We start from the raw sequence: 26,873 nt of genomic DNA on the forward strand, positions 1-26,873 counted from the left end.
AATGACAATAATAGTAATATACGAATAAGAGAAAACCTAAAATCTTTCACACTTTCCACTTCACACTGCCTCTTCTCAGGTTGTCCATAATTTCAGATTTTAACTGAAACAAATATCCAAACAATTTAGAATTTTCTTTATAGTTGTATATGTGCTAGAATAATGTGCCTTAGGTAAAGCTCTTACTAGGTAATAATGGAAGTTTATTTTAATTTCTTGGAATTCTCTTAATTTAACTTTAACTTTGGAGGAGATACTTTCCCAGTCTTTCTCAGGTTCTTCCTATCATAAAAACAACATCAAGATGATTTCTCCACAGCTTGTAAATCTCTTATGCACATTCAGACTTGTAACTTGTCGTTATACTCCTCCCAATTCTGTAGGTGAGAGCAGATAACCCTAAAGCAAGTCAGAGCCAAAAAACTAACAAGGCAGCTGGCTGTCACACATTCTAGTAACTCAAGCCAGTTTACAAAAGTCACACTGTCAGGAAAATGAGCTTACTGTCCTTTATTTTTTCTCCTTTGCAGCGCACACTACAAAAATTTTGTGAGGCAGTATGGGTTTATGAGAACGTCGCTGTCTAGTATAAACATGATTTTATCATGATGTTTGACAGGTTGCAACACAAAAGAATTTCCCACAGTTATTGGACAGTATAATCATTTTTACTCAAGATTCATTTATACCTCCTGGTGATCTCATCTTTTGTCCACTGCAGAAGCCCTCCCATACTCATCTCCTGAAGTTTTCTATGGTATAGATGGTTTGTTTATGCATTTCTCTGTTCCTCATTATTGATTACTTAGAACAGGTTTATTTGACTCCTCCAATTGGCTGGGTTATATTCCAACGCTGTTCTTGGCTTTTCTCACACTTGCGGTCTCTTCCTCATTACCTTCTTGGTTATTCTTTAGTTACTTTGAATTCACTGACTTTATACATTCTGTTTCTACTTAGTAGGTGTAATGTATTCATCCCTCATTATCTGAATCAAATCCATTATTGAAAATGTGTTGACTATTGATTTTTTAAAATAGTAGAAGCTTCTATGCCATTATTTTTAATAGGAAAGTTAACATGCATTCCCAGCCTATAAAAACACCCAACCAAATCTTCCAAAGTAGTAATAAATACTGAAGCACCTATACAAAACTCAACAGACTTTTGCATAATATAAAGCACTCATGCACCAATTACTTAATCATTTAACACCTAATTATTTAGCACTTTTTGAGCTTATTAGTGTATATGTGTGTAGTATATAATGATACTGCTGTGGTAAAGTATTAGCTACGAATTACCTATTCCCCCTAAGCAGAAACTTGAAGAACGATTAAGTTACAGATGCAGTAAATAAAAATAACCCTTAAAACAAAAACAACAAAGAAACGAGGTAGATTTTTTTTTTTTTTTTTTTTTTTTTTGCGGTATGCGGGCCTCTCACTGTTGTGGCCTCTCCCGTTGCGGAGCACAGGCTCCGGACGCGCAGGCTCAGCGGCCATGGCTCATGGGCCCAGCCGCTCCACGGCATGTGGGATCTTCCCAGACCGGGGCACGAACCCGTGTCCCCTGCATTGGCAGGCGGACTCTCAACCACTGCGCCACCAGGGAAGCCCCTATGAGGTAGATTTTAAAATTAAACTCTTGCAGACTTCTTGATTGAAGTGAAAAGTGGGGTGGAAGATGTAGTCAAAGCTGCTGCTTGCTGAAGGGGGAGGATGAGCAGAAGGGGGCTGGTGAAGCGGGGAGAGAGGCAGGAATAAATGCCTGAGGTTTGACCATGTCCAAGTACATGGAACTAGTGGACAGTTTTGTCTTGTTGGCTCTTTTAACTCCAGAAATGGGTGGTTGTTAACTACCAGCTGATGCCAGAGACCACAACAATAGGAGGCTTAAAACTCGAATTCCGCATCTGTTTCCATTCCCTTTGTTTGTGTCAATTAAACTGGTGATAATATAATATGAGATGCTCATATTCCTGTCATGATCACATGCACCTGTCAAATTATTTTTTAAATTTATTTATTTAAGAATGTCCTTGAAGAAATATTACAAATAATCAGTTTAATTAAATCATTGCTGTTGAGTGCATCTTCTTAATGTTCTATGTAATAAAATAGGAAGTATGCATAAGTAATTCTGATTGACACAGAAAGATGTTGTCCCAAGGAAAAGCACTTGCTTTGTTTATTGGAGGTGCAAGTTGAATTATTCACTTTTCTCGTAGTATACCATTTTTAGTTGAAAGAATAATTGGCAGACTATGTTTATTCAGGTATTTTGCCAAATTATTTTTATCTGCATGATCTAAAATTTATTTAGAGATTTGTACCAAGTATTTATATTTTCTTTGAATTCACAGTAATAATTACACTGAATGAATTTCTTGCTGTAATTTCTTGCTATTGCATACAAACCAATTCTGCAACATTTTCACTGTTCACAGTAGTAAATCTGGCCTCTTATACTAGACCCAAGATGTGTGTTTCATTAGTTCTCTTCATAAAACTTTTGGAAGTTTACCAAAAAAGTATAGAACAGTGTGTTTTTCCATACTTTATTGTTAGGCATGAGGTCTGTTTTAAAGCCCAGTTGATTAATATGAGTACCTTCTTGCTCTCAGGACCATTTCACTAATCCTTTGTTAGAGCAGAGTCATCTCCATTAGCACCTCACTGCACATAATGCATCACTCATATCATATAATATGCCTTCAAGGTTGTCAGTACCCCTGGCTGTAACAGTAACAGTGGTAATGGGAGATGTAAAGATCCTTGTATGTTATCTCAAAATCAACAATCCTGGAAGGATGTCCTTGAGCAGAACATACCCTAGATATACCAAAAGAGCTGTTTGCAGATTTTTCCTTCTTCTTGAATTCTTCTTGAAACTTTTTGATGAATGGTGACAGAAAGCTTTTCACTGAGCTTTGACTACCTCTTCATCATTTAGCATTACGCTTTGGACTTACTACAGTATTGATGGTGAGGCCATTCTCTCCCTGGATTGCTCCCAGGCAGTAACCAAGCACAGTGGTGTTGGCCTGGGGGCCAACCAGGAGCTCACTACTTTCTCAGAGCTTCACCACTTCTGAGGCCTGCCTACCCAGTTTTCATCTTCTTGTCTCCTTTCCCAAGTGCTAGACCTGCTTTAGAATCTAAAGGCTCTCCCTGTCTATGCCCAGTCCCTTTTATTTTTCACAGATATCTCTCCAGTGTCTTTCATGAACGTCTCAGAGAATCTGAACTAACATACCTTTTAATAAAAAATAACTTTACAAAATACACTTTCTTCTCAAGTGCACATGGAACATTTTCCAGGATAGATCACATTTGGGTCACAAATCAATCCTCAGAATATTTAAGAAAATAGAAATTGTACCAAGCATCTTTTCTGATGACAACACTGTAAGACTGGAAATAAATTACAGGAAAAAAACTGTAAAAAACACAAATGCACGGAAGCTAAACAGTGAGCTACTAAATAACCAAGAGATCATTGAGGAAAACAAAAAAGAAATAAAAAAATAATTCATAGAAACAAATGACAACAGGAACACGATGACCCAAAACCTATTGGACACAGCAAAAGCAGTTCTAAGAGGGAAGTTTATAGCAATACAATCTCACCTCAATAAACAAGAAAAATCTCAAACAATGTAACCCTACACTTAAAACAACTAGAGAAAGAACAAAGAAAACCCAAAGTCAGTAGAAGGAAAGAAATCATAAAGACCAGAGCAGAAGTAAATGAAATAGAAATGAAGAAGACCCGGGCAAAGATCAATAAAACTAAAAGCTGGTTCTTTAAGAAGATAAACAAAATTGATAAGCCCTTAGCCAGAGTCATCAAGAAAAAAAGGGAGAGGATGCAAATCAGGCAATTTAGAAATGAAAAAGGAGCAATCACAACTGACAATGCAGAAGTACAAAGGATTATAAGAGAGTACTACAAACAACTATATGCCAATAAAATGGACAACCAGGAAGAAATGGGCAGATTCTTGGAAAGGTACAATTTTCCAAGACTGAACCAGGAAGAATGAGAAAATATAAACAGACCTATCACAGGTAATGAAATTGAAACCATAATTAACAATCTTCCAACAAATAGAAGTCCAGGACCAGATGGCTTCACAGGTGAATTCTATCAAACATTTAGAGAAGAGCTAACACTGATCCTTCTCAAACTCTTCCAAAAAATTGCAGAGGGAGAAACACTCCCAGATTTGTTCTATGAAGCCACCATTACCCTAATACCAAAACTAGAAAAAGGTATCACACACACAAAAAATTATAGACCAACATCACTGATGAACATAGATGCAAAAATCTGAAACAAAATACTAGCAAACAGAATCTGACAGAACATTAAAAGGATCGTATACCATGATCAAGTGGGATTTATCCCAGGGATGCAAGGATTCTTCAATATACGCAAATCAATCAATGTGATACACCACATTAACAAATCAAGGAATAAAAACCATATGATAATCTCAATAGATGCAGAAAAATCTTTTGACAGAATTCAACACCCATTTATGATAAAAACTCTCCAGCAAGTGGACATAGAGGGAACCTACCTAAACATAATAATGGCCATATATGACAAACCCACAGCAAGTATCATACTCAATGGTGAAAAAGTGAAAGCATTTCCACTAATATCAGGAACAAGACAAGGATGTCCACTCTCACCACTCTTATTTAACATAGTTTTGTAAGTCCTAGCCACGGCAATCAGAGATGAAAAAGAAATAAAAGGAATACAAATTGGAAAAGAAGAAGTAAAACTGTCACTGTTTGCCCATGACGTGATAGCATACACAGAAAATCCAGAGATGCCACCAGAGAACTAGTAGAACTAAGCAATGAATTTGGTAAGGTTGCAGGTTACAAAATTAATCCACAGAATTTTCTGGCATTCCTATACACCAACAAGGACAAATCAGAAAGAGAAATTAAGGAAACACTCCCATTTACACTGCAACAAAAATAATAAAATACCTAGGAATAAAACTGCCTCAGGAGGCTAAAGATTTGTATTCAGAAAACTATAAAACACTGATGAAATAAATCAAAGATGACATAAACAGATGGAGAAGTATACCATGTTGTTGGATTGGAAGAATCAATATTGTGATAATGGCTATACTACCCAAAGCAATCTACACATTCAGTGCAATCCGTATCAAAATACCAATGGCATTCTTCACAGAATTAGGACAAAAAATTTTACAATTTGTATGGAAACACAAAAGACCCCGAATAGCCAAAGCAATCTTGAGAAAGAAAAATGGAGTTTGAGGATTCAGGCTCCCTGAGTTCAAACTATACCACAAAGCTACAGTAATCAAGACAGTATGGTACTGACACGAAAACAGAAATATAGATCAGTGGTAAAGGATAGAATGCCCAGAGATAAACCCTCATTCTTATGGGCACCTAATTTATGACAAAGGAGGCAACAATATACAGTGGAGAAAAGACAGCCTCTTCAATAAGTGGTGTTGGGAAAACTGGACAGCTACATATAAAAGAATGAAATTAGAACACTACCTAACATTTAACACAAAATGAAACTCCACATGGATTAAAGACTTAAGTGTAAGACCAGACACTATAAAACTCTTACAGGAAAACATAGGGAAAACACTCTTTGACATAAACCACAGCAAAATCTTTTGGATCCCCCTCCTAGAGTAATGGAAATTTAAAAAAATAAACAAGTGGGACCTAATGAAACTTAAAAGCTTTTGCAAACAAAGGAAACCATAAACAAGACGAAAAGACAACCCTCAGAATGGGAGAAAATATTTGCAAATGAACCAACAGACAAAGGATTAATCTCCAGAATATACAAACAGCTCATGGAGCTCAATATCAAAAAAACAAACAACCCAATCCAAAAATGTGTGGAAGACCTAAACAGACATTTCTCCAAAAAAGATATACAGATTGCACACAAACACATAAAAGGATGGTCAACATCACTAATTATTAGAGAAATGCAAATCAAAACTACAATGAGGTATCACCTTATGCCGGTCAGAATGGCCATTATCAAAAAAGCTAGAAACAATAAATGCTGGAGAGGGAGTGGTGAAAAGGGAACCCTCTTGTACTGTTGGTTGAAATGTAAATTGATACAGCCATTATGGAGAACAGTATAGAGGTTCCTTAAAAAACTAAAAAGTAGAACTACCATATGAACCAGCAATCCCACTACTGGGCATATACCCTAAGAAAACCATAATTCAAAAAGTGTCATATACCGCAATGTTCATTGCAGCACTATTTACAATAGCCATGACATGGAAGCATCCTAAGTGTCCATCGACAGATGAATGGATAAAGAAGATGTGGCATATATGTGCATTGGAATATTACTCAGCCATAAAAAGAAACAAAATTGAGTTATTTGAAGTGAGATGGACCTTGAGCCTGTCAAACAGAGTGAAGTAAGTCAGAAAGAAAAACAAATATCATATGCTAACACATATATATGGAATCTTAAAAAAAAAAAAGAAAAAAGTTTTTGATGAACCTAGTTGCAGGGCAGGAATAAAGAGGTAGACATGGAAAATGGACTTGAGGACATGGGGTGGGAGGGCAAATTTGGGGAGAAGTGAGAGTAGCATCAACCTGTGTATACTACCAAATGTAAAACAGTTGGCTGGTTGAAAGCAGCAGCATAGCATAGGGAGATGGGCTCGGTGCTTTGCAATGACGTATGTGGCTCGGATAGGGAGGATGGGAGGGAGGCTCAAGAGGGAGGGGATATGGGGACATGTGTGTGCATATGGCTGATTCGCTTTGTTGTGAAACAGAAACTAACACAGTATTGTGAAGCAATTATACTCCAAAAAAGATCTATTTAAAAAATAAATAAATAAGTAAATAAAAGGCAGAAGAGAAGAAGACACAGAGAAATGGAGAAGACTGTGTTCCGACAGGGACAGACATCAATGTGATCGGTCAGCAAGGCCAAGATTGCCAAGGATTTTCAGCAGCCCCTGGAAGCTAAGGGAGAGGCATCAGACAGATTCTTCCTCAAAGCCTCCAGAAGGAACCATCCTTGCAGTTACCTAATATCAGATCTCTGGCCTCCCGAACTATGAGAAAATAAATTTCTGTTGTTTCAAGGCACCAAGTTTGTGGTAATTTTTTACAGCAGCCTAAGAAACTTACAAACAGTGTTAGCTTACTTTCAGCAGCCTTTGTGTTCCTGGCAGGTATTTTTTTTTCTCCCCCAAAATGACCGAGAATTTTCTCTGTAGTAGATAGAAGCATATCGATCAGTGGATTCCTGCAGTTCCCTGGGAGGCTGCTACAGCCTCATTCATCTTCTCATTTCTGATTCGTAACTTGTGCCATGGTACACAGTCCTTAAACCATCTCTGAGTGCTCTGTAACTAAATTCCTTTACAAAATTATCACCATTAATCATTTCCTTCTTTTTTTAGATTTCCAGAAATATTTAAACAATGTGGGAGAAGCCTTTATCCTAATAGGTAAATGGCTGGAATATAGCTAAATTGCATCAGAAATCCTCTCACTTAGAATAGCCAGCTCATTTATTAGCGTCTTAGCATTTTTTTAAAATTTGATCACAAATTATGGCAAAGTTTCTTGGAAGCATTATAGCAAATATACCAATGTAAGATGTAGACTGTGAGAGATACCATTAAAAAACCCACCACCACCATAAATTTCCTTTCTGAACACTGCCTGATAGGGATATTCAGAAAACCAAGCGACAGTATCCAAACACAGTGTTTCATCTTCAGTTTGCTCTCTGATCGATAACGTGTAAACATATAAAGATTGATTGTCTCATGGTAGGTAAATTCCTCAGCTTAAAGTTGTCAACTGAAGGGAACTTAATCAAAGCCAATCACTTTTCAGAGTAGTAAGTATAATTCTAAATACATTTCTCGATTATAATACCAGTACTAATATTATTAGAGGTTCTAATGTCCTGGAGAATTTGCCATGCCAGAAAAACATATTCCTTTCTGAACTGGGATTCTTGCTGTTTTCTCCTGTTTTCAGTTTATCTGGTAGTGGGATTAGACATCTCCAGATTCCTCAATCTGAACTTTCTGTTCGAAAGTTGGATAAGATTTAAGAGAAGTAAGAATTAGAGATGGGAATATTTAGGAGGGGGATATTTAGGGGGTGTGGAGCTGAGTATCCTTCTAGGGTATCTGGAGATGTTTTAAATTATGAATCATGGACTGTTGTGGCTGGAAGAGCCCTAAAATATTATGTCTTCTAATCTCTCAGTGTTAGAGGGACAGAATCGAGGTCTGTTTTATGAGAGGAATCTCCTGCAGATCATCTGAGAACCAGGGTCTAGAATAATTCCATGTACAGTTACATCCCGCCTTTTCACATTAAAGCTTTCACAGCCTCCAGAGGCATGGTATGGGTGAGTGTGGGTACAGAAAGCCACAAGATAAATATGCTCCTTTTCCTTGAGTTCTATTTTGAATTTAAAACTTGGGGACAGTCTTTTGGATTTTTACGTTCTTTAAAATATCTATGTGAACAAATTATATTCTTTGAAATATGTATGCCAGCAAAGTAAATAGTTTTCTATTTTTCCAGGTTGCATAATATTGTGTTTGTTGGTAAATGTACAGAGAGCTGCCAATTTTTATGGTCAGAAACTACTTAGAAATTTTGGTAATTTTATATTGTCTTAAAAGAGGATATTATTATCATTACGACTACAGAATATACTATTGTTTCCAGAATGTCTGATTCCTCAGTAAATGTTTTGCAACTCACAAAAGAACTTAAAAAGTAAAACAAAACTTTCATCTTCTGAACTAGTGTGGGTTTCAAGATTTTTAATGGTGTACAGATTTAAAATTGTAACTCATAGTTGCATTTCATTAAATACTTTGATTGAAACATATAATGACTGCACTTAATGCTATTGCCTATGAAAGTGAATTTTCCATAACAAGGTCAAAATTGATAATTTAAATATAACTTTAATTGAAATCATTTTAAATTGTATCTTGGTTGTTGTTGCAGATAGGAAGTTTAAAGCATCTAGTGAAAATGCAAAAGTAAATGAAAATTGATAATAATCTGAAATTAAGTTTATGGTTAAAAACAATTCCCAGAGCTCAGTATAAATCTGACAGCAGAGATGAGGATAAGGGCTCACAGTTAATATAATAATACTTAATGTGCACCAGGTACTAATCTCAGCAGAAGCACAAGGAAGATATTATTATTATCATCCCCATTTACTAATAGCAACATTGTCATCACAAATAGTGAATGGTGGTTAATTAGCACTAGCGAATCTAAAAATCTTGATATTTAGTTGAAAATGAGCTCATTAGTTTGAAGATGCCACATCATATTTGTGAAGGAACGACTTGAACAATACTGCATGATCATTTCTTGCAACTATATATATATATATATATATATATATATATATATACACATACACATATATATATAAATCTAGTCTATCTCTCTGGAAAAATACTGTGAATTCAATTTGTAAAGCCTACCCTCACTGAATCTAATAAATGACTCAAAATAACTTTTAAAAAGAAAGAAAAAAATATAGGGAATAAAAGAGCAGACTTTAAGTTCAAGGAGTGGGGAAAAAATATGTAACTTCAACCTTGCAAGTTATAAAGTGTTTTCAAGGAACAGAAAGTGTCAATTATCTCCCTGTTATTTTTCAGCCTCTCCAAAATGAATGGAGTGAGTGTGTGCTGGCATGGGTAGAGTCGTCGGAAAGGAAGGGAAGAGCAGGGGTGGTGGAAAAAGGGACAAGAGGCTTATGCCTCTCTAGAGAAATAACCCTTTTCATTACTAACAATGATGGGTCTACGTAGACCTTAACTACTTGAGCTTTCTATTTTATCCTCTGGACAAGGGGGAAGGCTGAAAAGACAGTTATTAAACAGAATGTTATGTGTCCAAGCATAATTGGCCACTTAAGAGCATGGAGAAAAATTGAAGGAAAGGGGACAAAAAGAAAGACAAGAACCACTGAGGTGCTGTTAGCTCTGGGGAAACACACATAGAAAACAACCTGAAGTACCAATTTCTCTCTTTCATATCCCATTATGGCTGGTACAAAGCAGGTTGGCATCTGAGTGGAGGGCATAAAGCTCTGAAAAGCACAGTAACTGCCCAAAATTGTTCTCTCAGACTGAAGAGGATGACCAGCGGAGTCACAGGGGACTCTTCCTGAGTTGAAGTAATGATCTAACACCCGAGGGCAGTGCCCCATGAGAAGTCATTGAAATAGTCTCCTTGCTTCCCCCCCGTAACTCTCTTGCCCCTCTCACTCCATAGCACTTGGATGGACAAACCACAACCCTAGTTAATTTTAACTCTCCCCCTATTTTATAGCTGACTAGCCTTCCATGTGGCCTGACAGTCATGCCCCATTTCCCTTGTCCATTCACTTCCACTGTCTTTTCAACACATCACACCTCTCCTCAAATCACCATCTTTTCCTTTGTCCTCTTTGCTCAGCTCATGGCCTTTCTCTCTCCTCCATTGACTAAAGTAATCAGAGGAAAACTTTACACACACCAACTGGACATCTATCTCCCGCATCACATGAATCCATATATTGTCCCATCTCACTTAGGTAAACTGTCCATGCCCCACACCCTAAGCCAGACCTTCTGACTTCCTGCTGTGAATGAGATTGTGTTCTTTCTTATCCACTTAAGGACACCATTTTAGTGGCTTTCCCTTCTTTTCCCTTCATTTTCAATTGTTCCCGGTCTACTGGATCATTTCTATCAGCATGCTGTTTTCTTTTTTCTCCTCTTAAAGAATTATCTTGAGTCCACTTCCTGCAGTCCAGCTACTGCTCCAAATTCTTCGCTTCCATTTGTAGCAAATGTTTTTGAATGAGTTGCCTCTGTTTGCTGCCTCCCACCCCTCCCATCTTATTTTCTCTTAGCTCACTGTGATAGAGCTTTTGTCTCAGCACTAAACTGAAACAGTTCTTGACAGGACACGAATGACTTTCTTCTTGCTAAATCCAGTGATCAGTTTCTGCCCCTCATCTTACTTGACATTATGTGACACTGAATTCATGCCACTTGCTTCTCCTGGTTTTCTTGCTATTTCACTCAATACTCATTCTTAGTCTCCTTGCATGTTCCCCTTCTTTTCCTGATGTCTGAAATTCAGCGTGTTCCATGTCTCAGTCCTTGGTATCTTTTCTACATTTATTCTCTATGTGGTATCATCCAGCTCTGGATTTAAACATCATTTATACAAATAACACTCAAAGTGAGTTTTTTAGCTCAGACCCTCTTCTGAATTCCACACTTATGTATAATTGCTTCCTTGATTGCTACACTTGGATGTCTAATAGATTTCTCAATTGTAAAATCCCTAAAACTAGAGTTGAGAACTCTCCATCCCAAGCCTGCTCCCTCTGTAGTGTTCCCCATTCCTCTTTATCCAGTTCTTCAAACATAAAACCTTGGGATCCTCTTGAGTCTTCACTTTCACAACCCATATCCAATCCATCAGGAAACCCTTTTGGCTCTGCTTTCAAAATAATCTGTCAAAATTAAAAAAAAAAAAAATTTAAAAAAAAAAGAAAAAGGGGACTTCCCTGGTGGCACAGTGGTTAAGAATCTGCCTGCCAATACAGGGGACATGGGTTTGATCCTTGGTCTGGGAAGATCCCACATGCTGTGGAGCAACTAAGCCCGTGAGCCACAACTACTGAGCCTGAGCTCAGAGCCCACGAGCCACAACTACTGAGCCCGCAGGCTGCAACTACTGAAACCTGTGAGCCTAGAGCCCATGCTCCTCAACAAGAGAAGCCTCCTCAATGAGAAGCCCGCGCACCGCAATGAAGAGTAGCCCCTGCTCACTGCAACTAGAGAATGCCCGCGCACAGCAATGAAGACCCAATGCAGCCAAAAATAAATAAATAAAAATTAATAATCATAATAAAAAATAATCTGCTCCATCACTAATACCTTCAAGCACAGTCATATCTCTAGACTGGATTAATATAGTAATTCCATAATTATTTTCCTGCTTTTATCCTTGTCTTCTGCAGTCTGTATTCAATACAGTAGAGTACTCCTTTAAAAAAATATTTTGAAGTAATGATAGATTCACAGAAACTTACCAAAAAATATGTACAGGAGGCCCCATGTACCAGCTGCAGATGGTTATATCTTACATAAATATGGTTTATAAAATTCTATCAAAACACTGGTATAATGCACAAAGCTTATTCAGATTTCATTAGCTTTATGTGAACAGAGTACTTCTTTTAAAACATAAGTTAGATTCAGTGTTTTGCCCAAGTCTCGCCTTTTCACAAAAGTCTACTCTAAACTTGTTGTTTAAAATCACAAACTGTCCTGCAAGCTGATAATCCCTTTTACCTTGTACTATTTTTCCGTAATAGTTGAAATCTTTTAACATTTATGTATTATGTTTATTTTCTATCTTCTTGCACTAGACTATAAACCATGTGAGCCAGAATATTTTTGGTTTTGTACAATAATATATTCCAGGTACTTAGAATAATACTTGTTTTAAACTCAATGCATGCCTCTCAAATATTTGAGAGAATAATTGCACACTTGCAGCTGGGGCTTTTGTTTATGCCCTTTATCTTTATTTGTTTTGAAAGACTTGTTCTTTCTCCCTAGAGTATATAAAATTTTATGTTTATTAGTTCATTAACTACTGCTCATACGAGTCCAATGTTATCGTCTCTTCCCAACTCCACATTCATGATGTCATACTGAAGGCTTGAAATGGCCATGATGGGAATATTTATAAGAGCTAAATCAGCAAACATTTCAAGTCAGCACTCTGTACCCTCAGCAGTTGTTAAACATTTGCCAGCACTCCACTGAATCTAACCAGGCAATTCAGCACCAATTAAAATTCTTTTTTAAATTAATTAATTAATTAATTTATTTATTTTTGGCTGCATTGGGTCTTTGTTGCTGCGTGCGGGCTTTCTCTAGTTGGCAGCGAGAGGGGGCTACTCTTCATTGCAGTGCACGGGCTTCTCACTGCGGAGGCTTCTCTTGTTGTGGAGCACGGGCTCTAGGTGCACGGGCTTCAGTGGTTGTTGCACACAGGCTCAGTAGTTGTGGCTCGCGGGCTCTCGAGCGCAGGCTCAGTAGTTGTGGCGCTCGGGCTTAGTTGCTCAGTGGCATGTGGGATCTTCCCGGACCAGGGCTTGAACCCGTGTCCCCTGCATTGGCAGGCGGATTCTTAACCCCTGCACCATCGGGCAAGTCCTAAAATTCTTAATTAAAATTGTTTTCCATATCAACTTTTTGTTATTGTATAGATGATCGGCTCAAATGAGCGCATATATTTTCCTGGTGCATTTCCTATACATTACAATATGCATGCAATATAAATTATTTCACGGGTTCTTAGGACAGTGTCCAGCTGGCTTAGGTTTATTAACAAAATTCTCAGATATTTTGTTTATCTAAGATTCACTCCTACAGATATTTTGTCCAAGGCATTGCAGTAGATGCACACATCAAAAGGTTAAGCATAGGTAGATGAAGAAGGGGAAAAATAATAGCAAACGCATAAAAGTGTTTTAAGGACTAGTCGTTTAAGAGTATTATCAGCAAATAATGATATTAAAAGGAGAAAGGAGATTTTCTTCATGGTCTCAGATCAAGTTATTCTGGAGTTAAATAGTTGTCTTTCCAGGTAAATAGACGTAGCTAGCTACTGCAATGTGTATAGCCCTTTTCTGGAAGATATTATGGCCGTTGTCTTTTCAAGTTAACAATGATCCCAAGAACTTGCAAGAACACGTGGAGAGGAAACTTATACTAAGGACACCTTAAGAGCTTATTTTACATCTTTTCCTAGCGTAGTTGTATCATTAGAATATTCTTCCTAGGGTGTATTTTAAAATCCAAGTGTATAGATTTCAACTAGCATATAAAGTGCTACAGTGTGACTATTTTTTAACAATAGTTACTATTTTTTTCAGTCTCTTGGTAGTTTTATTAAAATTTTCACGCAAGTAGATGTGAACTTCTGTCTCTTGATGACTAGTTCTCCAAATGTTTTATTCTATACTGCTGTAGGTGTTTCTTTTCTGCTGCTGACTACAATTTAAGTAGAGCATCTTCTGTATCACCTGAGGAATTGCATTAATAGCAATGTCAACTTCTGGAATTTCAAAATACTATTTTTTGCCATTGTGACCGGAGGTGAGAGTAGAAAAATTTTTATATAAAGTGTTCTAATAAGTTTTTGTTTCCCTGATAGAAGCCCACTGAGCAACAACCAGACAATATATATATACATATATAGGAAAATACAGCAGGAAAAATTTGCTGATTAACTCTCAGTTTCTTTGTGTATCTTTTTTAAGAATCAGAGCAATGGTTAATTCAACCTTACCTGAATATGAGAATCATGTGAGGAGCTTTTTAAAAATCCTTATGTCTGAGATCCACCCCAGACCGATGCAATCTGTATCACTGTGTTTTGGGCCCAGGCATCAGTGTATTTTAAAAATCACTCAGGTGATCGTAAGATGGATCCAGGTTTGAGTACCTCTGGTTTAAAAACAAAACTGTTTTGGTTAGACAAAGATAAAGCTCTTTTGCTAATTTTAAGTACTATATATAGCTAAGGGAAATGTTAATTATCAAATTTAATTTTGTATCATTTACAGATGGTCCTCAACTTACGATGGGTTAATTTAATGATTTTTTGACTTTATGGTGGTGCAAAAGAAATATATTTTCAATAGAAACTGTACTTTGAATTTTAGATTTTGATCTCTTTCCAGGCCAGCCATATGTAGTACATTGCTCTCTCATGATGCCAGATAGCAGCAGTAAGCTGTAGCTCTCAGTCAGCCATGGGATTGCAAGGGTTAACAACCCATGTACTTAGAACCATTCTCTACGCATACAACCATTCTCTTTTTCACTTTCGGTAAATATTCAATAAATTACATGAGATATTCAATACTTTACTATAAAATTGTTTTTGCGTTTGATGATTTTGCCCAGTCATACGTTAATGTAAATGTTATGAGCACATCTTCATTAGGCTATGCTATGCTATGATGTTTGCTAGGTTGGGTGTATTCAATGCGTTTGTTTGTTTGTTTTTTGCGGTTCGCGGGCCTCTCACTGTTGTGGCCTCTCCCGTTGCGGAGCACAGGCTCCGGACGCGTAGGCTCAGCGGCCATGGCTCACGGGCCCAGCCGCTCCGTGGCATGTGGGATCTTCCCGGACCGGGGCACGAACCCGTGTCACCTGCATCGGCAGGCAGACTCTCAACCACTGCGCCACCAGGGAAGCCCTTCGATGCGTTTTTGAGTTATGGTATTTTCAGCTTATGTTGGGTTTATTAGGACGTTACCCCATCGTAAGTTGAGGAAGATTTGTGCTCATATGTTATGCACATGAATGCTAGTTCAATATTTATATTAGAAAAGTCTCTTCTTTAAAACAGTTGCAGCTAACACAACCCTATTACTACAGGGTTAAAACAGCCACTGCAAAGATGCTTCTGACTGGGCACAGGAAAGATTTCTAGGCCACAAATATCCTTTGTGATAAGGGGAAAAAAAGTCTCTGCTAGGGAGTCTAGATTTTGAAGGAAACTTTTGAAATCAATCAGTTAAGAGAAGTAAAAGATGACTTTTCCATGGTCCCGTGTAACATGAAGATTAAAGGCATTGGTAGCCTCTCTCAAGTTGTCAAAGCTCGCAGTTTTCCCTGGAAACCCAATGTCCTCACTGAAACAGGGACCCATGGCACTGTTTACTTTGGCAGATAAAGAACAAGATTATTGGGCTTCCCTGGTGGCGCAGTGGTTGAGAGTCCGCCTGCCGATGCAGGGGACACGGGTTCGTGCCCCGGTCCGGGAAGATCCCACATGCCGCGGAGCGGCTGGGCGTGTGAGCCATGGCCGCTGGGCCTGCGCGTCCGGAGCCTGTGCTCCGCAACGGGAGAGGCCACAGCAGTGAGAGGCTTGCGTACTGCAAAAAAAAAAAAAAAAAAAAAAAGGACAAGATTATCAATCTACAGTCAGTTCTTTAAAAACTTGTTATTTTTAAAAATGACAAATTAATTTTATAAGTTTGATAGTCTTGTTGTTAACCATTGGAATAGAATAATCTTCTCACAGTGGCTATGACTGTTATTTGGGTGGTAAAACTACTGGCTGCCACCATCGTGTGTCCCCAGGGTGAGACACTGGGGACTTGCCTTTCCAAAAGGCTCTTCAGGATCAGTAGATGGGTCCGATCCAGGCTCCTCTCAAATTACTGCCTCTGCCCTTGGTCTCAGAGCATGTGAAGATTTTGCTTTTGCCCTTTAAGAGCAGCATCTCTGTTTCCTAAAGCCCTTCTGTTCTCCTGAATGCCCGTCCCTCTAGCCTTCAAAGCCAGATGTTCGGCTTTCTGCTACAGGGCTCTCGGGCTGGGGAGCTTGTTGTGGGACCCCTCACTCCTTGGGGGGAACCTCTGCAATTGTGATTGCCTTCCAGTTTGTTGTTCTTGACTATACCACATTTCCATCCCTCCCACAGTTTTGTGGTTCCTTCTTTATATCTTTAGTTGTAGAAGATCTTTTCTGCTATTCTTCAGGTCATTCTCATTATAGTTGCTCTGTAAATAGTTGTAATTTTGCTGTGCCCATGGGAGGCGATGAGCTCAGAATCTTTTTCTCCACTATCTTGACCCCTCCTGTTATATTTCTTGTATACATAGAAGATATATCCTTCATCTGTTAATTTAAGTCAGTAAAAAAGCAAGAGAATATTTCCATGTACTAGAAAAATAAGTAATAAAATTCTCTGGACTAACTTAACAAAAGTCATGGACTCCAAAGAAGAAGACTTGGCTGTAATGGAAAATTCTATTCGTTCTTTTTCTAACATAAAGAGACCAGATTTATGTCATATACAAGAATTTGGATCAGTACCTTAATCTCTTATCTGTGTGATTTTTGAATAATGACTTCTTTAACCTTGATTTTATGTTTTAAATGGGGAGAAAGTTTGATGAAGGTAATTTTGAGTTTTCTTTTTTTTTTTTTTTTGTGGTACGTGGGCCTCTCGCTGTTGTGGCCTCTCCCGTTGTGGAGCACAGGCTCCGGACGCACAGGCTCAGCTGCCATGGCTCACAGGCCCAGCTGCTCCGCGGCATGTGGGATCCTCCCGGACCGGGGCATGAACCCGTGTCCCCTGCATCGGCAGGCGGACTCTCAACCACTGCGCCACCAGGGAAGCCCAATTTTGAGTTTTAAATGACATAAGAAGATCAAACACTTTGCAATCTCCAAAACACTCTACACATGCAAACTTTAATTCATAGTGTTAACAATACTCAATGCATAAATCGAGTATAGATTCTAAGAGAATTATTATGAGGAGTTCCACACAGGGCTAATTGCTGTCTGCTGTAGTTGAAGGTGGCCCTGAGAAGATTTGCAGACAAGGTGGCAGGTAAACTATGGCATATATTATGCTTGAACTTCATTTGACATTGAAGGGAATGCTGGGCAAAAAGAACATAATGAGAAAAGGAAGGACTCTGGAATCATGAGATACCGTGGGAATTGGATGTCTATATATTGAATTGTAAATATGGAAGGCACAGAAAATAAATATCTGTAAGTACGTTTGGATCATATTTTGAGACATCTATGATGCCAATTGTGCTTCAATTCAAAGACAAAAGGAGATATTGAATGATGATGATGTGTTTGAAGTCTGTTTAGGATGGAACAAAGGAACAGGAATCTACTGGGCACTAGACACTTTGCTAGACACAGTATTTCAAGGTCTGTATCATTATTCCAATTTCAAGTATTAGAAAACTGAGCCACAGAGAGGTTAAATATATGCCCAGGGACATTCAGCCAAGAGTTCTGGAGCCAAGACTCAGATCCAAATTTATCTGGCTTTACATCTTTCCATTACTCCATGGGGCCTTTGCAATTAATCTGACAAACACATGTTGAGTTTTCTGGAATAAAGAAGCAAAGAGGCAGTAAAATCACAAGGGAAGCTTATTCAAGATGCAACAGACACCTAAAGAGATAGGAAGTAGACTAAAAGTGTTCTATTTTTTTATGTAGCATTTTTTGGGACCCATTAGCTTGATTCTTCTATTTTCTAATCATCGCCAAATACACTTTTCAATTTATTTTTATGTCAGAATTATACGAAAGGATTTAAATTTTCCTTGAAAATCATGTACACATTCAGAATATTCCTAACTGAACATTTCTGAAATGTAGCTGCTTTAACTCTCATGGCATTGGATATTATGTGACTCAGCCAGACATGAGGGGATTCACAGGGAGCGAGTACTTTAGAGGACCTCTGGGACGACTCATGCACTAGAGCAGGTGCTAGAAAGACAAGCCAGAATCTCCCCTCTCAATCCCCAGGTAGATTTCCTCCATTTCAGCATATATCAAAAGTGTTTGCTCAACAGAATTACTCCTGCGTTTGGGCTTAGTACCACCTTACTTTTCAGATGATGCTGAGAGTGATGGAAAAGACAACCTAAAATGACCCTGTTCTCTTTGTTGTGGTTAATAACATTAAGTTACTTCCTCGTAAGATGGTTATGCTAGTCAGAAGGCAGCCATTGGTATCCAGTGTTCTTCTCTAAGTTTTCTGCCCTAGTAGCCAAGGCAAGCATTGTTGACTCTGGAATTAGCCCTCTATTTCAGAATTGCCTCATCATGATCCTCCTTTGCTTTCTAGGAGACTCAATAGTTTGTGCTGAGCATCTGTCCTAATCCCTTATCCCAAGGGTTAAAGCAGCTGTTTTAACCTGGCTGCCTGGCATTTCAGTTGCCAATCGTTTTTGGAAGCCGGACCTTTGTCCCATTACAAATACGTATTAGCAGTGAATTGATCTCCCAGTTCACAGCTGCCTGCCTGTCTGGCTTCCTGCTTGGATTTCTCAGCCCAGAATCTGTCACTGTGCTCTCATACTTGAAGTTCCAATATTAGCTCAAATATGACTGGAACTATGTCTTTCACTCAACTACTATCTATTCATCTAGGTGTCACTTCCTTGGTATGTCTTGTACTAGAGGGTAGGTTGGACATAGTTATGCATCCTTTCTTCTCTTTGCTGCCCCGGTGTATTTTTGCTCTTGTTTTTTGGCCAAGCCATGTGGTTTGTGGGACCTTAGTTCCCGTACCAAAGATCAAATCCATGTCCCTTGCAGTGGAAGCACAATGTTCCACCCACTGGGCTGCTGGGAATTCCCGCCCAATGTTGTTTTGGACAGACAGTTTATTATAATCAAAAGTTAGAAATGTTTATGTTGATAAGTAATAGGAACAAATCCAGAAAAGCAACTGAGTTACAAAATAAGTAAGTGGGTGTTCCTATAAAGATACTAGAACACAGCAGTAGGTATTTCACAATCCAGTGCAATTTGGGAATCCAAGCAGATATGTAGACAGTTTACATAAGGGAATTCTGTTTAAATAATACAGGGCTAAGGCAAGATATCTGGAACCCTCTGATGTTCCATGTACAATCTCCATCTATAGAAGATTGGCTGGAAAAGTCAAGACTTTAGTCTCAGGGAGGTTGGACCCAAAAAGTTTACTGGGACATGAATAGAAGAGCAAGATAAGGCTCCAGGTTCTAAACTAGATTGTGAAGTGGGAATTGGATTGTGGGTAAACTTCAGATGTCAAGATGTTAAAAATGGAACTTGAGAATTGGAAAAGGAGCAAGTTGAGTTGATGGTGATTCATCTGAATATGAATCAGAGCTTCTTAAATTGTCCCAGACCAAGATCATCACTGAGCCTCAGCTCATGGAAAATGCAGTCACAGAAATAGAGATTTTGGCTCTTAATTCATTAATTTATTCCTAGCGGTCTCCCACTAAGAATATTCCAGTGTAAACTATGACCAGTAAACTGTTAAAAAGTGACGTGAATAATTTTGAAGGCTGTTGCTTTCTCCAGGGCATTTATAAATGATTACTGATTGTGTATTCCTATGCATAAGTGAAATGAAAAGCCCATCTTCAGGTGGTATCTGTGAAGTTCTGTGGAAGTCCTGTGTATAAGAAACCAAATTTTTCTTCTTCCCCTTCAGTTTTATCATGGAGCCAAGCTATGGTTAAAATAGTCTATTGGGATATATTATTCCAGGATTTACACATCTATATATGTATGTCTCTGTAGGTACGTACAGAAGGGTCTGAATCTACATCTATAAACAAGAGGAAGTAAAAGGTGTTTTGCTAACTTAGAATAGTGCTTTATCATCCCCAGAGAAGGATTTGGGAGTAAGGAGTCAGCTTCATGTCTCTTTTTAATATAGCACCTGGTCTCTGAAGTAGTATAAGTTTCTGCCAAGGTGCACATCAAAGCAATTACTGTAATTTGTTGTATTTTAGGAATAGCTGTGATTATTTCAATCCCAATATTTATTGCAATTCTATTGTTTCAGCTTTGTAATAAATTGAATGCTGTGCAAAAATGAAAATGTGCATTGTCTTCCGTAGGGAAACCTTCAATTTAGCAAGGGACACAGAATAACAAATTAACCTTGATCACAGTATTGAAAGTGCTGGCAAGATATGTAATGAAAAATATTTATATATAGGAATCTGTACGGGCTTCAAGCACGTTATAGTGTGCGCGCGCGCACACACACACACAGACGCACACACACCCAGAGAATCTCAACAAAAAGACAAACAACCCAGTTAAAAAATGGTCCAATGGCCAATAAGCACGTGAAGAAGTGTTCAAGATCATTAGTCATTAGTAAATGACTACTCAAGTGCAAATCAAAACCATTTTATATCCATAGGATGGCTTTAATTAAAAAACTAAAAAATAACAAGTATTGGCAAAGATACAGAAAAACTGGAACCCTCAGACGTTGCTGATAGTAACGTAAAGTAGTACAGCCCTGTGAAAATCTGTTTGGCGGTTCCTCAAAACGTTAAACATAGAAATACCATATGACCCAGCAATTCTCCTCTTAGGCATATACCCAAGAGAACTGAAGCATATATTTGAACAAAAACATGTATACGCTAATGTTCATAGCATCATTATTCATGGAAACAACTCAAATGCACATCAGAAGATGAATGAATAAGCAAAATGTGGTATATTCATAAAATGGATTATTTTTTACCTGTAAAGAGGAATGAACTACTGACACATGCTACAACATACATTAACTTTATGCTAAGTGAAAGAAGTCAAACACAAAGACAATACATTGTATAATTCCATTTCCAAGTTCAGGGTTTTGGGGTGTCTTTTGGGGATGAAGAAAATGGTCTGGAAATAGATAGTGGTGATGGTTGCACAGCATTGTGAATATACTAATGAACCACTGAATTGTATACTTTAAAATGGTTATTAAAGTGGTAAATTTATGTTGTGTGAATTTTATCACAATAAAAAAATAGTCACATACATATAAAACTAAACAGAATTTACGGTATAAAGAAACAAATTTATAAATACAAATGAAAGTATAATTTATAAAATACAGGCATGATGCATTTGATGGGCGTCTAAGAGTGAATTTTTAAAGAGTGTTTCAAAAGCTCATTTGTAGATTAGTTTTTTGGGAACTGGAATTTGTTTTATGATGATTTAAAAATCACTGAGTCTTAGGAGGTAGTCAGGAAAGATTATATTCAAATGCTAGGAAATAATATCCATGCCCTGTTTCCTAATAGGAAACTAAAAATCTTTTATTTCCCACATTTTAATTTCAAGCTTTTTTTATCACTGTTATTTAAACTGATTGAGTATTTAAATGACAGCAGTATTTGTTAGGTGTTGTTTTCCTCTCATTTAAATATATAATTCTGAGATTTCTTAGTGAAAATTATATTTTGATAACTATGAGAACATTATGTTAGTAGATTGAATACATATATTTTATTATATTTATATATAATTTTTAAGTCTCATAATATTTGTCTTCTTCCATGGCATCATTTCATGCATTAATTCAAGATTCTTTTGTTACCATCTTAATATGATGAAACTCCTGAAAATTATAAAGATTTTGACAAAACATAATTTAAAATACTTTTCATAACATATCTAAACTTTTTTCTTAATTGATATAAAATAAGTTGAACTTTATGTATGTTTAGAAAATTCTCTCTGAAAATGCCTGCAAAATACTAAGATCTATAGTTTGCCTCTGAATGGATTCTATTTTTCTTATTTATTCAGCAGGACTATTATTAGCTAATAGACTGATTCTTGAAAAATGCACTGTGTATTGTTAAGTTTAACAAAGAATACCTATTTTTTTAAAAAAACTAAGACTATTTCATTAATTTAGAAGTTATGTTATCAAAAGAAACAGGGAGGAAGCATACTACCTATTCATTTATTTGCACATTAGTTTGTATAATACATAGGCAGTGTTCCCATTCTTGGTCAAATCATACTTTTTCCTGTTTGTTTGGGTTTTTTTGGTCCTGCAGTGCAGCTTGCGGGATTTTAGTTCCCTTATCAGGGATTGAACCTGGCCCTGGGCCGTGAAAGCACCGAATGCTAACCACTGGACTGCCAGGGAGTTCCCCTGTTTCTTTTTTTGTGATTGCCTTTTCCAATTAGATAGCCCTTCAAAAATAGTAAAGAACATTTTGCATGTTTGTCTTAAAATTTAATATCTGGTGATATTTATTTATATTTTAAGAAGTCTTTGTTTCTGGACTGTATTATATAACCACAGTAGCATATATAAATAATTTGTGTGTTTTCTATTTCTTACAGATTCTACAAAGAAATTAAAAGACGTTCTTGAAGAATTCCATGGTAATGGTGTGCTTGCAAAGTATAATCCTGAAGGGGTAAAACCTTTTTTCTTTATTTAAGTTTCATATAGATGTTTGGAGGAGGGATTTCTTAATAAAGAGTCCTTGGAAATAGATATTCATATACAAAATGAAATTCATAATGAAATGCTATTCTGGAAGATACATTAAACGGTGTACTACTTTTTTCACCCAAAAGCATTTTTCTAATGAAAAGAACATTTCTATATTGTGTGCTTGGAAGTGTATAGATTATTTATAATACATGCTAGGTTCTTTTCCTAAAAGTCAGGAAACAGTTTTAGATAGAACGGGAGAGAAAGTGTGTCTGACTCTCACTCTATGACCTACAGATGTTAACCCCAAATGAACATTGGCATGGGGCAGGCAGTATTCCCTTGACTGAAGAAAGATTTTGTGATGGATATAAGTGGTCTCTTACTTTAAAGAGCAGGCTTGGATACAAAGAGAGGAATTTTTTCTCCTTATCTTGTTTTAGCCTGTTACCAATAAGCTTATGAATGTCTCCCTATAAAAATTTTATGTCCTGTCAATTGCTTTGAAGCACCTTGCTTGAATGAATGTCTTTCCCTCCCTAATTATTTCTTAATAACCTTGTCTTTAAGACAAGGTTAGCTGAGAAATGTTACATATTAAATGTTTGATCATCATTGCTGTAAGTTCTTTTGCAGCTTCACCAAGTGACAGTTGGGTTGTATGGGAGCTAAAAGAAACAGCCCTTTGTAGAAGACTCTTTCGCCTGGATGTATTATCTAGCCATTCATTAGATAGATTTGTTTGCTGATGAAAACGTGATCTGTTTTTTGTTTTCATTACCATTGTGGTTTTGAATGTTTACAAAAGCACAGTTCTTGTCTATCCTTAATATTTAACTTCTCTGGGATTCATAGAACTAATATTTTAGTCAAAACCGAATCTCTAAATTCTGACCTCAAAATGTTCATATTGTTTTATAATTTCCTTTTAGTATTTCCAGTACTTACTATTCTTACTCCAATATTTACTATTTTTCCTTCCATATTTTTATTCTGTCTACATTCTGATACATAATTATACTTTTTAAAGCTCTTTAACCTAAGATTTATTTTCTTTTTAAAAAATAAGGTTAATGTTTAGTGCCTACAAATGATGCAGAAAATAGACAATTTAAAGCTACTCCCATTTGCCTATATCATGAGGGAAAAAAGCAGGCATCTGGCCTGCATTTTCCTCACATTTCATTTTCCTAGATGCTTTAGAGTGAGAGAAAGAATGTTGGCAGATAAATTGGTAGAACTGAAAATCTCAAAGACCAAGAAAGCAGGGTTGGAAAGGTAAAGATGACAGCTTTACTGAATTGCTGTAAGACCCCAAAAATTCATTAATATTTACATTTCCCAATCATAGTTGAAAACATGCATGTTATCTAATCTACATACAGAGAGAAAAACAGTTTTTTCCCCCTGAAGATAGCTGTCGGCTCTAAATTCAGTTGGAATGTGATCTTGTTTGCTTCAATTATTTCTTATTTAAAGGACTCTCAAGACTTAGTCTTACTGATATTATATGTTTCATGGGGATTATCAGTCACCATGTACTGGATTTATTGAGGTAATTACTAGATTCATTGTTAGACACACATATGATGTCAGCCTTTTCAATAATGTAACACCTCTCCATAAGTGCACAGGTCTGCTCTTGAAGTGCATTATTAAAATAATGAACAGTTGAAAAACAAAAAAGTTAGATCTCATTAAGACCCAAAAGTATTTCTAATTTAAGAGTGAAATCACTCTCAGATTTTAAAGCTGATAGGTATTTTCCCATCAGGAGAAAAATTTTAAGTTTTTATGAGTGTTTTAAACACTAGTATGTATTTTACAAAAGCCAATAGGAAATATTTACGAATATTCAGTGTTTAGAAATAAATCTTTAAAGCCTAGAGATTCTGTTCAGTACATGCCTTCATCAAGTTTATAAAAGGTTACTTTAATAGTAGGAAATAATTCATACTGTCAACTCACATGTGCAGTTACCACTCTCTATTGACTGGTCAAGTTGAGCCCAAAGTAGGCATACATGAGTGACTACCTAATTGATGTTCAGTTGTACAAGAAAAGTGATTAATCTAGTCTTGCTTTGGAGTAAATGACTAATACTTTGTTTTCTAAAATGGAGGTGGCTTGTATCATCCATATAAAATGTATTTACAAAGAGAAAACAACCTAAATATCTTTTAAAATTGCTTCTCCCCTTTACAAAGTAAAGCTGCTTAAATAGTAGATGCATTATTTTTCTTATGATTCACTTGAACTACTGAATTATAAAAGCTCTGTGTATAAAAGCTTAATCCAATGAAAATGTGACCTGTTTAAGTCTATTTGAATAGAGGAGAAATATTGTGTAATATATGGATGACTCATTTATTTTTAATTCCTATGAGGAAATAAATGACAGACTCATAAAATATAAATTTAAACAATGGCTTTAAAGATTCTTTAAGAATAAAAACTTGAGAAAGGTGTTGAGATAACCAAACAAATATGATTATAAAGTTTTTAAGTAAAGAAACTCATCTTAAGAAAAGTAAAATGGGGCTTCCCTGGTGGCGCAGTGGTTGAGAGTCCGCCTGCCGATGCAGGGGACACGGGTTCGTGCCCCGGTCCGGGAAGATCCCACATGCCGTGGAGCGGCTGGGCCCGTGAGCCATGGCCGCTGAGCCTGCGTGTCCGGAGCCTGTGCTCCACGATGGCAGGGGCCACAGCAGTGAGAGGCCTGCGTACGGCAAAAAAAAAAAAAAAAAAAAGTAAAATGACTTTCCCAAGATTAACCATCTAGGTTTGTGACAATAACTGTAGTTAAAATCTGGTTGTCTGGGATCCCAGTCTAAGACATTTCCTCTTCACTTAATTGGCTAGGCCATTAGAATGAGAGGGAAGACCTGAGGAGATGAGAAGGATAAGGGGAAGGGAAAGGTATTTCACATGCACTGAATGACATTGCATGTCATTGCAAGCATTACATTGCTTCTGTAATGAGCATAGCATTGTTCCATTGCACATAATTATTACTGACTCATGCCCAACAAGGTAAGAGATGCCTATTAGTTTCCACCTAATCTTATGTGGACAATATAAAGAGTATGATTACAGGTAGATTGTAGTGGCCATCCAGTCCTTGTGAGAAGGTTCATAGTAAAACACACTCAGAACATCTCAGATGTAACTGATTCATGAGAGTCGTCGAATTTTATACTATGAGAAAGAATCAGTTTGGCATTGCGTATATAAATTTTTCCCTGGATTCCAAATTCCACACCAAATTATTTCATTGACATCTAAATAGATGGGAAGAAATTAAGCAGTGGCTTATGTATAGAAAGATATTTGTCTTTAAAGGGGTGGAGAGAGGCTGGGTATGTTATTCTAATAGAAGGAAATAGGAGTGGGGAATAAGTATAATCGAATTTATCTATATATATACTGTTATATTTTCACATTCTTCTCTGGAAGGTTTTAATTATACTGTATGTGTTATTCATTATATTTATCTCATGTCAATTAGAACTGTTTGCTTATTACATTCTAAGATTGATTGATTCAGTGATTCTCAAATTTTAGCTGGCATCAGAATCACCTCGGGGGTCTTCTTAAAACAGAGGTTGTTGCCTCCTCCCCTTAGTTTCTGGAATGGGGCTCAGAATTTTCTGTTTTTATCAGTTTCCCAGCTGATGCTGAAGCTGCTATTTTCGAACCACATTTTTAGACCCATGGATCTAGGGTATGCTTTAAAATCAATCTGTAAACTTGACTTTTTAGTTAAATTATCAGCAATATGAGATGATAAGTATAAATTATCTTACCTTAACACATGTATTCTTTCTTTCCTTGCATGCGCAGAAACAAGACATTCTTAAACAAGTAAGACATTTTCTTTTCTATTAAAATCTGTTTTTTCTTTCTTTATTCTGATGTGAGCTATGAATTTCTTATCCGTATCACCGAGCTATACTTCTGTGCCAATAAGAT

The 26,873-nt window shown here is 37.0% G+C and overlaps 1 protein-coding gene across 6 annotated transcripts in view; it reads left to right on the forward strand.

Moving 5' to 3' along the window:
• DGKB (diacylglycerol kinase beta) overlaps positions 1-26,873 on the forward strand; it is a gene marked incomplete at both ends in the record, with an annotated part of 637,756 nt that overhangs the window by 71,085 nt on the left and 539,798 nt on the right. For 3 of the 6 annotated variants that reach the window (XM_082846621.1, XM_082846623.1, XM_082846625.1), the window contains 2 exons: positions 22,805-22,881; positions 26,745-26,765. In XM_082846621.1, the coding sequence (XP_082702747.1) occupies positions 22,805-22,881; positions 26,745-26,765 (98 nt within the window). The remainder of the gene's footprint in view (positions 1-22,804; positions 22,882-26,744; positions 26,766-26,873) is intronic. The other 3 variants (XM_082846622.1, XM_082846624.1, XM_082846626.1) reach the window with 1 other exon arrangement.

Source organism: Leucopleurus acutus (assembly GCF_964270905.1).
Source record: "Leucopleurus acutus genome assembly, chromosome: 9".
Taxonomy (NCBI): domain Eukaryota; kingdom Metazoa; phylum Chordata; class Mammalia; order Artiodactyla; family Delphinidae; genus Leucopleurus; species Leucopleurus acutus.